This window comes from Gossypium raimondii, chromosome 12 (assembly GCF_025698545.1).
Source record: "Gossypium raimondii isolate GPD5lz chromosome 12, ASM2569854v1, whole genome shotgun sequence".
Taxonomy (NCBI): domain Eukaryota; kingdom Viridiplantae; phylum Streptophyta; class Magnoliopsida; order Malvales; family Malvaceae; genus Gossypium; species Gossypium raimondii.
Genome location: NC_068576.1, coordinates 47050611 through 47067427, shown reverse-complemented (window position 1 = coordinate 47067427; position 16817 = coordinate 47050611). Strand labels below are relative to the sequence as shown.

Sequence of the window (16817 nt, the reverse complement as noted above, 5' to 3'; positions counted from 1 at the left end):
AAACTTCATTGACGAGAGCATTCGATCTTTTTGGTTGGTTCGATTATTATTATTTATTAAACTGACTTAGTTGACCACAATATACAAAATCAACTTGATCAAATTAGAGCTTAAGAACCGATATAACCGAACTAACTTTGGTTTAATTGGTTAACCGACTTTAATTATTAAGTTGAATTATTGGGCTTGAAATACTATATATTTATTTTATATGTTATATATTATAGGTATATTTTAAATAATTTAAAAATAATAAAATAAGTGGAATTTTCGGTCAAGTTAATTTTTAAATTAAAAAATCATTAACAAATAGAAATAATCAACTAAACTGAACTCATAACTGAAAAATGGTACAAACCAAAATCTATTAAAACAATTGAGTTGGTTTAGTAAATTTGGTCGAAAATGGGTAATCCCACGTTTAAGGAAAAATATGGCGTATAAATAAATGTAGTGAAATATTTGGGAACTTGCAAACTTCACGGGACATTCCGTCCCCACCACTAGTAACCCGTCGGGATGGGAAGGCATAGGGCGGGTGGTCCACTGCTCCAGTGTTTGATAGCCAAAAAAGAGAAAAGTTAGTTTGGACTAAATGATGCTACCCTAATCATGAGCATGGAATGCACGGGAATATCATCACATTTCATAAACTTAAAGCAACTGATGATAACATATTATTTACTTACTTTAAGTATTGTTGAGAAAGTGTTAAGATCCCAACACTAGAACTTAAATTAAACTTTGTGGACGCCATCCTCATTCGCTTTAGCTATCAAATTTCAGAAGTTTCACGGATCTGATTGATACAGAAACAGTGGTCCACCAAGCCGTGATGGATGCAGACATCGAGAAGCAAAAGCCATGGATTATTGGATTCCCCCTTTTGGAGATGGTAAACAAAAGCCTCTAAATCCTGCTTATTAAGCGGGATAAAAATCAACATTGCTAACCACGCAAAGGTAATGAGCCCCCAGCCCCAGCCCCAGCCCCAGCCCTCATGAATTAAAATTACCTTTGTCAAAACAAATCAAAGCTTTGCATTGGTTGGATAAATACTAATTCACACCCTTTCTCTTTAGCTCCCACTCAAACCTTTATCCTTTTTCTATTCTCAATAAAAACCCACCATATCACCAGTTCCTATTACCTCCCACTTCCTTTCTTGCTTTTACCAAATGGGGTTTCTTTTTGCTCTTCTCTTCGCTGGCTGTTTCTTCTTTACAGCTCCATTTGTTGGCTATTCTCGTAGTTTGCTGCAAACTCCTCAACCCACCACAGCTCTCGACGTCGCTGAAGCTCTTGTGAAGACAAAAAATGTCCTCTCCTTCGACCCCACCAAGAAGCCAGCATTTACTCCTCTGGACCAAAGCCTCTCAGCTTCATCTCCATCTTCTTCTCCGTCTTCCATCTCCCTTCAAATTCATCCCCGACTTTCTATGCATAAAAGCTCCCACCTTGATTACAAAGCGCTAACCTTATCCCGACTCCAGCGTGACTCAGCTCGAGTCAGCTCGCTCGTCACTCGGTTGAATCTGGCTGTCAACGGGATTTCAAGGTCAGATCTCAAACCCCTTGATACGGGATTGGAATTTGGACCTGAGGATCTGGAAGGTCCTATTGTGTCCGGTTCGAGTCAAGGAAGTGGTGAGTACTTTTCCCGAGTTGGAATCGGGAAACCACCGAGTCAAGTATACATGGTACTCGACACGGGCAGTGACGTCAACTGGGTACAATGCGCACCCTGCGCCGATTGTTACCAACAATCCGACCCAATCTTCGAGCCATCTTTGTCGTCTTCCTACTCTCCGCTAAAGTGCGACACCCAACAATGCAAGTACCTTGACGATTCCGAATGTCGAAATGACCGTACATGCGTCTACGAGGTTTCCTACGGTGACGGGTCTTACACTGTGGGTGACTTTGTCACCGAAACCATCACCCTCGGCTCGGATTCTGTCAACAATGTAGCCATTGGTTGTGGCCATAATAACGAAGGGTTGTTTGTTGGAGCGGGAGGCTTGCTTGGTCTCGGTGGCGGCCCGCTCTCCTTTACCTCCCAGCTTAATGCAAGTAGTTTCTCCTATTGTCTCGTGGATCGTGACTCTGACTCAGCATCCACTCTTGAATTCGATTCGTCTTTCCCTCCTAACACCATTACAGCTCCATTAATTCGTAACCACCAGCTAGACACGTTTTATTATCTTGGTTTAATCGGGATCAGTGTGGGTGGCGAGTTGCTCCCGATTCCTGAGTCAGCATTCCAAATGGACGAGTCAGGTAATGGTGGGATTATCATCGACTCGGGAACCGCCGTGACACGGTTGCAGAGCGACACCTATAATGTTCTCCGTGATGCGTTCGCCAAAGGGACAAAGAACTTACCGTCAGCTGATAGCGTGGCGTTGTTTGACACGTGTTACAATTTGTCTACGAAGAGTAGCGTGGATGTGCCAACGTTGTCGTTTCACTTCCCAGAGGGTAAAGTTTTACCGTTACCGGCTAAGAATTACATGATACCGGTTGATTCCGTTGGGACCTTCTGTTTCGCGTTTGCGCCAACGTCCTCGTCGTTGTCAATCATTGGGAACGTGCAACAACAGGGGACGCGTGTAGGTTTTGATCTGGGTAACTCCCGCGTAGGATTTGTGCCCAACAAATGTTAAAAGTAATTAAGTTTATTGGAAATATTTGGCCTATTTGTGATTTATTTACGATTTTCACGTTGGTGACAAGAAAAAAAGAGATTTTTGCCGCTTGGGCGGTGAGCCCATTTCAATTTCTCAATAATTGTTAAGATTAGCGTCGCGACTGACGGGGTAGGCGGCGAGGTTATCAATGTCGGCAGTAGTGGCATGCATAGTAAATTAATTGAATGCATGAGGAGAACAGTGGGCAAACAGTAGAGACTTAATAGATCGTTGATATGACCGTTACATAGTTTGTTTATTAGAAGAAAGATGCGGTTTGGTGTATCAAACATAATTTACTTTGGTGTCAGTGCTTACTTGGCTGCATCGGATGCCTTTTTCTTTTTTAAATATTTAAACAAAAGAGAGGATTTTTAGCTTGACTTCAAATTTTTCAAACATTGATGGATTTATGGTTTCCTTTCAATTTTGTAAGGTTTCTTAGAAGTCTAATATGAGGACAATTATTCGAATTGCACGCCCACACTCATCGTGTATTAAGTGTTGTTAATATTCTTTAATGGAGTTAATTTTAGTCATTATGTTTTTTGAATTTGATTAAGTTTAATTACTAGTTTTATACCGTGCGTACAATTATAGATTTAGTCTATAATCTTCTATTCAATTGTCTCCAACTAGATCATTTTAAGTCCTTATATTTTTTTTCAAAATTTGAAGTTTTAGTCTCGACAAAAATGACATTTGTTGATCCATTAGCTGGATTTTTATGTGGAAATAATAAATTGACATGGCATCGCATATATGATAATATCTTTGCTGCATCAGATTTTAGAAATAATGGAACTTAACTTAATCAAGTTGACAATTATCATCTGGTGAGAATCTAGAATTTAAATTTTGAAAAACACATGAACTAAAAATGATCAAATTAAAGTGTAATGAAGTATTGAGAGGAAGAATATAACTTTTTTTTTATGGCATCCGATATATTCAACACCCAACCTACGTTGGAATTCAGTTTACTCCAATTTCATTTAATGGTACAACATTCAAAATTAAGAATAAAATGGGATAAAACTGCAAAATATTGGAAGGGCAAAAAAGGGTTGGACAAAGAGAATCCTGAAATTAATTAAAACAAAAATTTGTTGAAGGTGGAAAGAAGAAATGTAAGTAGCATCCAAACCACAGTTTCTCTTTTGCCTTTAATTAATAAATAAGATGGCATGGGAAATAGGGAATATTTGGGAATTGGGATACTCTGTGCTGTTCTTATCTGTTTTACAAATGGGTTTGCTTCTTGTCGGCTACAGCCCAAATCTCTCCCGGAAATACACTTGTAAACTCTGCCTTTCTCGGGGATGGACAGCCTGCCAAGTGGACAAAACGAAAGAAGATACTATATTGGATAAATAGAAAATCAGCATTTTCTTGTTACCTGTATACATGTTTTTAACATTTCTTTATCTTTTCTACTTAATAGTCTATAATTTCACCATAATAATACTTTTATGTCTAAATTTGAAATATAATCATCTAATATTTAAGAAATACTAGTGATTTTATGTGAAAACCAACGCAAAGTTAATGTATACTAATTTAAAATAAAATAAATTGTTGCTAAAAATAAACTCAAATAGGTAAGTATATGTAATTAAGAAAATTAAAGGTATTTTACTTACTTTGTAATTCGCATTGTAACATGTTAAAATATTGTATTGATAGTTAACATTATTTAACATGAAAAAGTTCAACAATTGGATCATAGGAGAGTGATGGCTTAGCTCATTACTTTTGATTAAGTATCGAGTTTACTTGAGATACCAACATTATTAATATACAAATAATATGAGTGAAAAGTTTATGTAATAATATTAAAAATATAAAAGTATTAACACCAATTTTAATTAGGTTTATTAAAAATATATAAAAGCAAAAACACCCTATTGTAGTTAATTAAGATTTAAATGATATTTATAGTATAGTGTATATATCAAAATAATTATATTAGTCCACGCCATTTATATATTTTTGTGAAAAATATGGGTAGTAGGTGTCAAATTTTACTATATTAGTTTTTGTATATACATATTATTTAAATTTAGTACTTACATTTTTTAGTTTAATTAAATTCGTTTGATTTAAATTTACTCTTTTTTTTTTGCCAATTGACGTAGCATGTGTAATACAAATTTTTACAAAAAGAGGGAGACAGAAGAGCGCCGCAACCGCCAAACGCAACGCAAAGATCTACAAACAGGCGAATCCGCCATCAACAACTTCTTACTACTTCACTTTCTCATTAACTTTCAGTTATTAATAATTTAATTAGTTATTAGTAGCAAGAGCCACAATTAATCCTATCCCTCCTCCATTTCCTCGCAATCCTTCCCAAATTTCTTCACAAAAGAACCCTAATCTACCCCATTCACATTTCCTCCTATTTTCACTGTTGTTTTCAAACCACCTTCTTCACGTTTTCTTCCTCGACTTTGACAAAGTCTTGAGTTGTAGTTGATCACACACACATATATATATATAAAGCTCAAAACCTTTGCTTCAACTTTCAGAATTGACCCAAAACGTAATGCTCTAATCCCATTCCAGCAAAGGGTTTCTCTCCTCTCTCTCCTCCATGAGCGACTCTAACATCTCTTCCTCTTCCTCTGATTCTGCCTCCATCGCCACCGTCGATCAGGTATTCCTCAACCATTTATTTCACTTCATTTCTGGTCGAATTTTCTGTCCCATTAGTCAAACATTCTACCTTTTTTTTTTCTTTCTCACGGAGTAGTTATATTTCTTGTTGACTTCAATTTTGTACAACAAACTAATAATCTGAATTCCCAAGTTTTTTTTTCTGAAGTAAAATCATGATCTTTAGTTGTTCAATTACGTTGTCTTTCTTTCGTCATATGACTAGTCTTTCTGTTTTGGTTTTGATATAGACTAATAATTAGTGGTTTATGTTGAGTTTGAAGTCTCAAATTCTAGCAATTAATGGCTCTACCAATTTTAATTGTTCAGCGTGAGTCTGAATATGTTTATAATCGGAAACTTTTTTTTTCCTGTTGGTTTTTAAGGTCAATGACTGAATCACTGATAAAATTTGTGTACTCTAAATTTATTGCATTTTTCTTTTTGGTTTCAGAATGTAGGGAGGAATGAAAGAATTATAGATGCTGATCAAACGTTTTCTCCAGAGTTGCGTCATTGGCGTGATGTTTTCTGGTTAGCAATATTCATAATTCATTTGATTGTGTTAGGAGTTTTGCTCGCCATTTTTGGACTCAATAGGTTTAAGACAGCAGATAGGCTAAACATTGATAGATATACTGAAGGGTTTTGGGAGAATAATAACGGATTGACGGAGACTTATTGGCCCAAGTATGCTGTTGCCGGTGGGGTTGGTACCAGTCTTGGATGTATTTGGTTGTTGTTGCTTGGTTCACGCGCTAACCAAATGATGAAGGTTTCAGTTCATATTTTGACAACATACCTTGCTGTGATTAGTGTTTTATGTTTCTGGTGCGAACAATTTTTCTGGGGCGTGGCCTTTGCAACTGGTGCTGCGCTGCAGTTCTTGTATGTTATAGCAGTTATAGACAGGTATAAACTAGGACTACTAATTTTTTGGTAATTATGAGATGTTTCTTCTAGGACTTATTGGTTCTTGGTCTTGTATGTTGTATAAAGATTGAAGAAGCAGGTTACAAGTCTTTATCTGTTAATGACTGTTATTAATTTCATCTGTTGACGGAAATATTTCCTTGTTTGTATAGAAATTACTCCATTTTTTGGAAAATTGAATAAATTGATCAATTTCTGTCGTAACAATCTTCACATGAAGCAACTTTTCGGTTCTATTGAGATCTGAAATTACCTTTTTACAAATTTGAAATGTTAAATTTTTTTTTTTTTGATAGTTAGTATTGACAACAAGTAGCTAATTCTAATAATGTACTGGAGCCTTGGTTTATATAGTTGAGAAACCTGTAGTAGAATTAGAAGAAGGGTCACTGAACTGAGTCCACACAAACTAGATTTTTTCCCTTTAGAGAGAGGAGTCAATATGTCTAATCAGATCTTATGAAGTTTGCTTTGACTAGATTTTTTTCCCCTTTATCTTTTGACAGACTTCCATTCACCATGCTGGTCTTGCAAAAAGCTGTTAAACTGGTATGGAGTCTTCCTGAAGTTACAAGAGTAGCATATGCATTTATGGCAGTCCTGCTTTTATGGATGGGCATATGGTCTTTTGGAGCGGCTGGTGTGGTGGCTTCAAGCAGGGGTGACCTAGGACGCTGGTGGCTTCTTGTGGTGAGCTGGCAAGTTTTGCCCTTAATTCCGTCTGTTGTTGCTGCAATGATTGCTATTAGAAAAATGGTCAATTAAGTATTAATAAAGCTAGTAATGTGCCACCGATATTTGCAGGTTCTCTCTGTAAGCTTATTTTGGACTGGTGCTGTCCTCTGCAATACTGTACATGTTATAGTGTCTGGGCTTGTGTTTCTCGTGCTTCTTCATGGTGGTCGAAATGCTTCATCAATGCCTCCCAACTCATTGATGAAATCCCTACGATATGCTGTAACAACATCCTTTGGAAGCATTTGTTACGGGTCACTTTTCACAGCTGCTATTCGGACTCTGCGATGGGAAGTAAGCACACCAGCATTTACTTTTTTCAACTGGTTCACTATTTTAATACTCAAGAATCAAATGAATGCTTCCGGTTTTCATTATTTAATTTCCAAATGCATTTTAGATCAGGGGATTCCGGTCCAAAATTGGCAACAATGAGTGCTTGCTTTGCTGCGTTGATTTTTTGTTTCAGCTTGTGGAGACCCTTGTTCGATTTTTCAACAAGTATGCCTACGTCCAGGTAGTTTTATGCCTTTCTCTTGGTAACCTCTCTTATGTATATGATAATTCTTTTGTCCATTTTGTAGCGACATTTTCAATTTAGCACGGATATAGACTTCTTTACGGCATTTGTTTATCTTAGGGGCACATCAGAATTGTAACTTAGAGTCTCAGACATTGCTTTTTTGATTGAAGGGGTATCCAAGGATTTTAGGTCAATTTGTTGCATGTGATTCTTCCTATTTGAAACGTGTCCATTTATCCTATGAATTTTCTAGGCAAGAGAATTTTTTGTTTTCCTTGTGTAGTTGGATGGTAGATGACATGTTTAGCCACAAAGGAGATTCTTTAAAAAAAAAAAATTTGAGCAGTTGATTTCGCATGATACATAGTAATATTATATAAAGTGCTTCTTGTTATAAGTTCCTGGAATATTACATTACTATAGTACGGTTTTGCATGCTCTGGTCCTACCAGATAGCTGTTTATGGGAAAGGTTTTAACCGATCGGCAAGGGATGCCTGGGAGTTATTCCAGTCAACTGGAGTTGAAGCACTAGTTGCCTATGATTGTTCGGGTGCTGTTCTGCTGATGGGTACTATCTTGGGTGGTCTTATCACTGGAACTTGTGCTGGTGTTTGGACTTGGATTACTTGGAGGGACAGAGTGATCATGGTGGGGTCAACTGCAATGTTGATGGGAATGGTCTTGGTTAGTGCATTTTCTATTCTTCAACTATATGTGTTCCTATTGGTAATACAATCAGAATCCTAGTTGCCTATTTTGGTTTAGGGTTAATCTTCAGCAATGTTTTCTTTTTCCCTTTTTCACCCTTGTTTTGCAGTAAAAATGACCTTATCTGTTTAGACAAATTGACTCCTCTTTCTTTCTAAAGTAGACGCACCTCTTCTAGTGTCTTTTTGCAGTTTGTATGTGACTTCACTCCTGTAAGATAGCAGAGTCCTCTTTCAATATAAGAAATACTGAATGTTAGTCAATGGGAAATTTCTGCTCAAGTTATTAGTGGTTTTTCTTTGAGTTGTTGGTTTTTCATGTGTATGAATAACAAACTGATTGTTATAAACCATGTACTTAAGCTATATTACTGCTAATAATTAATCTTTAGGATCAGTTATATTCTCACTTCCTTTGTTATTTGGAGATTAAGGTATGCAAAATGCCTGGTGCAGGTGGGACTTGCAATGGTGGTTGTTGAAAGTGCCGTTACATCTATATACATCTGTTATGCAGAAGACCCTTCCTTGATTCGAAGATGGGATCCTCAGTTCTTTAACCAAATGTCGGAGACGCTGCACCAGCGTCTGCAACATAGGAGTGCACGAGCCAGGGAAGTATTGACTCAGAACCAGCTTGACAGCCACATGCAAGATACATTCCATCAAGTGTAATTCATACTCTAAAATTACTATTCCAAATATAGATGAGTTTGTTTAATAGTGTACTTGCCAAATGGTTTTTTTCTTCAATATTTGTTGAAAGTTCCAGCAGGTTATTAGTATATTTTTGGAGTTCATTGAATATTGTAGAGAGAACATGGGTGGAAATGGTCCTAATAGAAATGCAAAGAAAGTTCCTTTCACTTGCCAAGGGAACAAAGCCTTAATGTTTTTACCATGTTCCAAATAATGCTTTTGATAGGGACTTGATTAAAGGCTCGGCTTTGTTTAGGAGTCAGAAGGTCAAGGCTCATGTCATGCGTCACTCAGATAGGAGTTGGATATCAATGCAAAAAGTGGAGGAGCTGAACCCTGGGGCTGGATATGCACAGATATTGGGGCGAAACACAAGCTTACCTTTTGTATACACTAGAGAAAATGAATTGTGAGGATCCATGAGTGTTTCAACCATCGTTTAGATGCAGAAGTGCTTTGCCAATTGGTCTGATGATGGTTAACCAACAAATACAGCTTCCGATTCCTTTGCTTTTACGCCTCTTCCTTTTGTACGCATACTTTGAGGAGAGTGCTTCTTTTATTAATATCACCCTTGCTTTGCTTTGGATACTACAGCTTTTAAAGAAGGTAAAGTTATTCATTACTAATTTCTCTTAATAAATGTTACGAGATCAATTCATCACTTTGTTAAAACTTCATTCTAAACCACACCTCAACACTCAATATTGTTATGATATGTCTCTTTTTTCTTTAATTTTCATTAATTGTCAAACTTGGATAATCATCAGCCATGTCAGGAGAGTGCATTAATATTTTTTGATGAGCAAAACTCATTTTGTATGGCTTGATTTTGTCTACCCAAATATAAACCAGAAGAGTAATAACTATACTCCAGAAAAGAAAAGGTAATAACACCCCTAAGTTTATAGTCCTAATTGAAAAAGAAAAACGAGTAAAGAAGTTGGGCAAGGCAAAGCAAGCACCACTCAGCTTAGCAGTGTAATGTAAAGATGCTACTAATCCTTATCCTACGTACAAATTAAATTAGCAAGAAAATGGAAACTAAACAGAGTGCTAAAACAGTAGCTGCATATGGGAATTAGACAATGAAGGTGTAGGTTAATCAGAAGGTATTCACATAATTCCCAATGGGAAGGAGAGGAAGCTCCTCCCTAGTCCCTTCCTTGGCTGGTCTCTCTCACGTGACAGACAATACACATACATACATACATGACAAGACCCAGGCTGAAAAGATTTTGTCTTTTAAACTCTGCATTTTGTAGTACATCATAACATAATCCCATAAATAAAACGCCCCAAAGAAAGTAACCCAACCAAAGCACGTCATAACTGTATGATTGCCGTATCAGATGCGTCATAAATTCACAATGTTTTTTTTTCTCTCCTATCACTGTCAGAAGAACTCAGAATCACATTAATATTAGATCATGAAACGTTACTATTATGTTTTTCGTATAAACTTATTAACATAACCACAACCACAAGACAACAAAATCTTATCAATAGATAAACAATAAATATAGCCTGCTCTTCTGCCTTTGGGGGGGCGGGGGCCGGGCTTGGTCCCTTCAATACAATAAACCAAGTTGTTGCTTTCAAGCAAACCCCCTTGTTGGAATTGAATCCCTCTTCCTCATTAAAGTTCATGTTTATATTTTTCTCCATTTCAGAAGGCAAAGACCAAGAAGGTACTGTTAGGCGGAATTAAATTATTGGATGACATCTCATCACCGTCACATCATTAAGCCGCGCAGACACTCTTCCCCAGGGCTATTAAGAAGAGTCGTCTACTGTAGAGAGAGATAAGAAGAATATAATAATAGAAGAAAAGGAATCCCAGCCTTAGCTAGCTCTTCCCTTCCCTGAGCCTACTACTAAAACAGCCAGTAGCCGCATTGCACACACTTCCTCTTCATCAAGTCTAGAGCAAAGAAAGAATCATCTCATATGCCCGGCAGAGAGATGACCAATAGGGTTTTGGCCTTTTGGGAGAGGGGAGTTTCTTGTCTTGGGCAGTGGGCTTCTTTACTACTCACTCGTACGTACAGAGCGTGCAAAAATGAAGATCACGACACCAGCCTCAAATGCATTGCTAGTCTTTACTATAGTATTTTTGGTGCATGCATGTAAATACTTAATCTTTGTACTTACTCAACACTGAAATTAAGCCTAGCGTTTCCCCTCAGAGTAAGGTCACTGTTGTATGGGAGCTTTTCCCAACTGCCTCACACTGTAGTGTCAGGGTTCAAATTTCGGTTCTTGATCATGAATTTTTATCTACTTTGATAACTGTTGTGTTGTATATCAAGCCAAGAACAATGACTCTAAGCTACTAATTCAAAAATATTGGATTAAGTAACCCTCTTTAACTAAAACTCTGACAATGAATAAGTCACTAGCTTTATGAATGGATACAAAAGCATCACAATAATGAACTGAAATTGAGACATATCTGTTGGCTGCTAAATCTTTTAGCATGTAAGAGAAGTATTTTGGCAGAGGCAAAATTATAGAAAGTTGACGAAAGGGAGAGTGGAACAAACGCACAGCAAGGAGAGAATGAGGAAATGATGCAGGAAAACGGTGGGGTTTTATTGGGAAGCTAAAATCCCAACTCTGAAACACTATATTAAAAAAAAAAAGACCCTGATGTGTTTCTTAAAACTCATATCAACCAAAATTTAAAAAAGGAAAACCCGTACTGATACGATATCCCCTTCCTCCATTAAAGATCCTTCTCACGAAGATTTTCTCCCACTTCATTCATTGTCTTTTTTGCTCTCTCTCTCTCTCTACCTTCCTTTCATAGGAACGCAACAGAGTCGCACTTTATAGAAAAAGAGGGAAGGAAAAATGCAGAGCTTCAAAGCTGCCGCAACTACTAACCCAGACATGTTTTGCCACTCTTCTTTCTTTCTCAGGTATATTTACTTTCACTTAAAGTCACCGTCTTGGGATGAACCGGCATGTCTTTGATTACAAGGCAATGGTTATACTGTTATAGTTTTATATGTATGTCGAAGGAAAAAAAGAAAGGAAAGGTGGCTGCTTTATATTCCCTGTTGTAGTACATTGAAAGAAACATGCTTTGTTCTTCTTACTTTTTGGGTGTCTGTTTCAATTGGAAACAGAGGAGACGATTGTAATAGCCGTAACCAGACGCGTTTCCCGGATCTTGGAGAGCTTGATCATCCCGCTGCTGCTTTTCATCACGATGATGCTTTTGATTTAAGCCCAAGTATACTTTCTTCTTTTTATATCTATATAAATATAAATCTGGGTTTTTCCCTTTTTCTTAACTAATATATGGGATTTTAAGCGTCTCTAACTACCTTGTCTGTTTATATAATTCCTTGTAGGCTCCATTTTTAGTTTAAAATCCAACAATGTTGGTGTTGTTGCAAATACCTTGCACTATGGCGCCTTGAACACGGTACTCAACCCTCTACCAACCTATCTCTTTGAACGTAAGTGATAAGCCTTTGCTGCATATATTTCGTATAGTTTTGATGACGCTCTTTGCAAATGGTTTTACTTTCCCTCAGAGCATTGGTGCAACAGCGATAGTTTCAAGTGGAACGGGGTGTTTGGATACAGGGCAGTTCATGTACCAGAAGGGCGCAACATTTGGTGCCTCGTTGGGAAATGGCCATATTGAGAACTGGGCTGACTCTGGCCTTGCCGATAATAGCCAACAGACTGACACTTCTACTGATGTTGACACTGACCATAAAAACCAGGTTATGTCTCTGTTTGTTCTACCCCAAATCTGGTTTGACACTGATCATCTTTCCAACTGATTTTGAAAATGTTCTGGCTTGAACTTGTTAACTGACCAAAGAAATCTGATAAAAAAGAATGGTTGCAAAGCATAATTATTTGTCATAAGTCATTGCCTCTTAAATCTGGGTTCTGATAATGATTGCTAATTCTTAATGGTGTTATAGCTTCATGGAGTTCAACTTGGAGCTGTAATGGTGGATTCGGTGGATCAATCCAAGTCAAAAAGTGGTGATCAAAAGGTTGTTAACATTACCAAAGTTGCTGTGCAGTCAATTTTACTACTTGACATCTGTGCAGCTTCTTACTTGTTTTTCCCTTCAGACACTTCGCAGGCTTGCTCAGAATCGAGAAGCTGCAAGGAAGAGTAGATTGAGGAAAAAAGTAATGTGTATTTTTCTTGTTTTTTATTATTGTTTGTATTTTTCTTATCTATGCTTGATAAATGGGATACATGCGCTGTCTGATAGGCCTTGAATTGTGAACCATGAAAGCTGGGAATAACATTGACACTTTGTAGTGTTTTAACTTCCTATAAACTTTATCGAAGAGTTGAAAAGTTGATGCCTTATAAATCTAGGGGAAAGGTAGGATGCATTGCATTCAGTTTCACTGCTTCATTTGTGCATTATGTCTGAAAGCAAGGCCGGCTCCTAAGTGCGCTCCTAAATGTTTAAATCCAACTAGAAATATTTCTGAAATGGTAGGTAAACAATCTAACGGAGGTGGCTGAGTACGTACCCTAGTGGCTTAAGTCATTGGGAATGTACCATGAGTAGAAGTTACCAGATGTAATTTCTCTCCGTGAAAATGTATTTAATTGTCCTTCTATGCATATATATAAGGGTTATATTTGATATTTTGCATATTCTACATCTTGGTTAGAATATGGCTAGTAAAGGAAAGAAAGAAGTGTTGGTGACTTTAACCCTTATCAACTGGTGTTACTAATGCATGACTCTAGTGATGTTTATGGAAATGCAGTACTTGTTTTTATTTCCTCTCATTGTTTATTCATTTGTTACCTTTATTTTTGGCTTTTGGTATATGTAAATATCAGTTTTCTTCTACCTCCTTTTGGATAGGCCTATGTCCAGCAGCTTGAGAGTAGTCGACTCAGGCTTACAGAACTAGAGCAAGAGCTTCAAAGGGCACGGCAGCAGGTATGATAATGAATTCTTTTTATTGAAGGTTGTGGTTTAAGAGTGGAAATTTACGATCTCTTGTTCGGGGTACACCTTCTCTTCCTTCTATTGTTTTTGTTAATCCAGTGGCATAGATTCAAAGGTTGACATATTTATTATTGGTGGTTAAACCAAAATATTTTTGTTCCTGATCAGCTTTTTTTTCTAATGTAGGGTATTTTTATCGCATCTGGACTTTCTGGGGACCATGGCCATACAGTTGCGGGAAATGGTGAGGAGATTTTAGATACTGTTGTCTGTCGAGTCATGGTTCTAACTGTTGACTAGTTTTGGATTTACACCTCTAAAAGTATCCCCAAAGAATGTGGTTCAGAGTACTTAAGGTTGGTAGAATTATTTAGTTGTGGCTTCAACCTTCCCTCTGTTGCAGTTCATATATATGTAATTTCCCTACAATTATAACTTATAATTACCTGGTTCCTGGCATCATAACATCGAGAAAGCATATGGCTGGTTATTTGGAGATACTTAGATTGATACTGTTCATTAATGATTGAAGTCTGGTTAACCCAATTAAGATAGGTGTTTGCATAAGAGTCGTTGAAGGCTACACAAGATTTGATTGTTAACAATTTGATTGAATGAGGCTAAGGTTCTTCATATGGATATTAAAAGATAGATAATTGAGTTGGCTTATAGCAAAACTGAAGTAATTGAGTGGCATAAATGATGGAGCTCGATTGTAGTAGACAAAGAAAATTGCTTATAAAAGATATTTTATTTGTCAATTGTTATGATCTGTAGTTTTGCTTGCATTTCAAGCTTGATTTGTCTTCAGTAAAAGGCACAAACACCTTTACCTTTTGTTCAAATGTATGTAATTGGTGCTGGCTCATAAATGTTATGGCAAAAGTTTCTATATCTTAGGTCTTGTTAGTGTTTATGGTTGCTATAAGTTCTAGTGATTGTTGGAAGCTAGTGTGTGGATTACTATGGAGAATACATGTTCGTTTTGTTTATTTGAATGCTGATTTTCTTACGTGGGAAATCCTTATTTGTGCTTCCAGCTGCTCTGGCATTTGACATGGAATATGGTCGCTGGCTTGATGAACATCAACGACTGATAAATGACTTAAGATCAGCTGTAAATTCTCATATGGGGGATAATGAATTGTGCATTCTTGTTGGGGGTGTCATGGCACATTATGATGAGGTTTTCAGGCTAAAAAGCATTGGTGCCAAGGCAGATGTATTTCACATGCTATCTGGTATGTGGAAAACACCTGCAGAGAGGTGCTTTATGTGGTTGGGAGGATTTCGTTCATCCGAACTTTTGAAGGTGATCAATTATTGGATATTTTCATTCTATTATCATAATTTAATGTGTTTTGAAAAATATTATCTGTTTTGGTTTATGACATTTTGATCTTCTAACTTAGATCCTTGGAAACCACCTAGAGCCTTTGACAGACCAACAATTAATGGGCATATGTAATCTGCAGCAGTCGTCTCAACAGGCTGAAGATGCCTTATCACAAGGAATGGAAGCTTTGCAACAATCTTTAGTAGACACACTTTCATCTGCATCTCTGGGTCCTTCTGCCTCTGGAAATGTTGCAGACTACATGGGCCAAATGGCAATTGCAATGGGCAAACTTGCCACATTGGAGAACTTCCTTCACCAGGTACTTTTTATCTTGCCCATTGGGTAACTATGAAATTATGTGCTTAACAGTTTCTTACAAGGGTCACATTTCAATTTCCAGGCTGACCTTTTGAGGCAGCAAACTCTGCAACAAATGCATCGGATTTTGACCACACGCCAAGCAGCCCGAGCCCTTCTAGTTTTTAGTGATTACACTTCTCGGCTCCGGGCACTTAGCTCCTTATGGTTAGCCCGACCTAGAAACTGATATTATTTTATTTCATGAAAGCTCAACTTGACTGCATTAATGCTTTGCACAGAGTGTTCTCCCTATTTCACCTTTTGGTACCCATTGACGATTCTTGGATGGTGAAGCATAATGTGAAATGTAAATTTTGGTTGCTGTGGTTTACACTCACTGGCCTATGGAAATGGCAGTAATTTAGACGATTGCTGTATATTAAGTAGGATCTGAGCAAAATGTGTTTGTGATTGTGTGTAGTAATCTCACATGTGAGGCAAATCTTCCAAAACTTTGACCATCTTGTAATCACCTTAAGTGCAATGCTAACTTAGATAGTTCAGTGCTTCCAAGTATTTAACCATCCACATATCATATTAGCATCAATTTTTCTCTGGATTGGCTATATCTTTATATTACAATGTCTAATGTAATCAATGATGGAAATGATCCACAGAAGTTATTTACAAGAAACAAGATATTATGAACCACGATGTTGAACTCCCAGGCAGTTGATTTTGCATCTTGCTTGTTCATGAATGTTTGGTCTCCACTGGCCTGTAAACTTTTCGCCTATCCTTCCTTCCTGCAAGTTACCGGGTCAATGTTAGTCACTGAAATCTGCACAAAAATAGAAGATAAATGATTTACTCGAAATGATACCTGGCCTGTGGCGTCTTGTAGATTTGGTGATGTGGGGAATGAATACTCCCGTTCCATTGCCAGTTCTCCATAGATTAGCAAGCCAAGTTGGTACTGAGTCGGTTTCTGGCCAGCTGAAATACCATCCATGGTGGAATGAAGAAGAGAGATTCTCAACAGCTTTTCTTCTTGATCCTGGGTTGTTAACACCAGCTCCGGCAGCTTGATGATCGTCGTCATCTGCTGTTAAAAGTAGAATCTGTCTTTGAATCTCAGCAAAGAAAACATCATCTTCATCAATCTCGTCATGTTCATAAACGTGGTCGTCTTTGTTCATGTCCATGGTAATAAGAAAAACTTATGAAGTGGAAAAGGTTGGTTTCCCATTTCCATGGGTGGGACATATAAGTAGAA

At 37.4% G+C, this 16817-nt stretch overlaps 4 protein-coding genes across 9 annotated transcripts; 3 read left to right on the top strand and 1 right to left on the bottom strand.

Annotated features, from left to right (window-relative positions):
• Positions 1-1039: 1039 nt before the first annotated feature.
• Positions 1040-2710, top strand: LOC105764554 (protein ASPARTIC PROTEASE IN GUARD CELL 1). The gene has a single exon (XM_012583182.2). It carries the CDS (start codon positions 1179-1181, stop codon positions 2664-2666), a length of 1488 nt encoding a protein of 495 aa, XP_012438636.1. The 5' UTR covers positions 1040-1178; the 3' UTR covers positions 2667-2710.
• Positions 2711-4901: 2191 nt separating this feature from the next.
• LOC105764551 (uncharacterized) lies at positions 4902-11252 on the top strand. Of its 3 annotated transcripts, XR_008191916.1 has the most exons (9): positions 4902-5349; positions 5803-6260; positions 6788-6971; positions 7086-7310; positions 7417-7533; positions 7992-8225; positions 8705-8919; positions 9174-9556; positions 10621-11252. XR_008191916.1 is itself a non-coding variant. In XM_052625081.1 (8 exons), exons 1-8 carry the CDS (start codon positions 5287-5289, stop codon positions 9358-9360), a joined length of 1683 nt encoding a protein of 560 aa, XP_052481041.1. In that variant the 5' UTR covers positions 4902-5286; the 3' UTR covers positions 9361-9572. The 3 variants fall into 3 exon arrangements, 2 of the variants coding, with proteins under 2 accessions (XP_052481041.1, XP_012438630.2); XM_052625081.1 differs by lacking the exon at positions 10621-11252 and having other exon boundaries at positions 9174-9572; XM_012583176.2 differs by lacking the exon at positions 10621-11252 and having other exon boundaries at positions 4903-5349; positions 9204-9572.
• Positions 11253-11402: 150 nt separating this feature from the next.
• LOC105764552 (transcription factor TGA2.3) lies at positions 11403-16360 on the top strand. Of its 4 annotated transcripts, none has more exons than XM_052625083.1 (12): positions 11403-11871; positions 12082-12188; positions 12310-12383; positions 12496-12690; positions 12898-12972; positions 13055-13114; positions 13816-13893; positions 14089-14146; positions 14943-15214; positions 15315-15560; positions 15642-15766; positions 16219-16360. In XM_052625083.1, coding segments are annotated over exons 1-12 (1359 nt in total). In that variant the 5' UTR covers positions 11403-11803; the 3' UTR covers positions 16220-16360. The 4 variants fall into 4 exon arrangements, with proteins under 4 accessions (XP_052481043.1, XP_052481042.1, XP_052481044.1 ...); XM_052625082.1 differs by lacking the exon at positions 16219-16360 and adding an exon at positions 15841-16117; XM_052625084.1 differs by lacking the exon at positions 16219-16360 and having other exon boundaries at positions 15381-15560; positions 15642-16117.
• Positions 15872-16746, bottom strand: LOC128035419 (uncharacterized). The gene is made up of 2 exons (XM_052625085.1): positions 16425-16746; positions 15872-16347 (listed from the first exon to the last, which is right to left on the bottom strand). Exons 1-2 carry the CDS (start codon positions 16744-16746, stop codon positions 16295-16297), a joined length of 375 nt encoding a protein of 124 aa, XP_052481045.1. The 3' UTR covers positions 15872-16294.
• Between the last annotated feature and the right edge of the window lie 71 nt (positions 16747-16817).

What these genes read in the sequence shown, in the direction of transcription:
- LOC105764554 (XM_012583182.2), top strand. Translation starts at nt 1,179, where the DNA reads ATGGGGTTTCTTTTTGCTCTTCTCTTCGCTGGCTGTTTCTTCTTTACA.
- LOC105764551 (XM_052625081.1), top strand. Translation starts at nt 5,287, where the DNA reads ATGAGCGACTCTAACATCTCTTCCTCTTCCTCTGATTCTGCCTCCATC. An exon ending in TGTTGATGGGAATGGTCTTG is followed by an intron (nt 8,226 to 8,704) that starts GTTAGTGCATTT and finishes TGCCTGGTGCAG; the next exon opens with GTGGGACTTGCAATGGTGGT. An exon ending in CAAGATACATTCCATCAAGT is followed by an intron (nt 8,920 to 9,173) that starts GTAATTCATACT and finishes TGCTTTTGATAG; the next exon opens with GGACTTGATTAAAGGCTCGG.
- LOC105764552 (XM_012583177.2), top strand. Translation starts at nt 11,804, where the DNA reads ATGCAGAGCTTCAAAGCTGCCGCAACTACTAACCCAGACATGTTTTGC. An exon ending in CAAAAAGTGGTGATCAAAAG is followed by an intron (nt 12,973 to 13,054) that starts GTTGTTAACATT and finishes TTTTCCCTTCAG; the next exon opens with ACACTTCGCAGGCTTGCTCA. An exon ending in GTTCATCCGAACTTTTGAAG is followed by an intron (nt 15,215 to 15,314) that starts GTGATCAATTAT and finishes CTTCTAACTTAG; the next exon opens with ATCCTTGGAAACCACCTAGA.
- LOC128035419 (XM_052625085.1), bottom strand. Translation starts at nt 16,746, where the DNA reads ATGGACATGAACAAAGACGACCACGTTTATGAACATGACGAGATTGAT. An exon ending in TACAAGACGCCACAGGCCAG is followed by an intron (nt 16,348 to 16,424) that starts GTATCATTTCGA and finishes GGTAACTTGCAG; the next exon opens with GAAGGAAGGATAGGCGAAAA.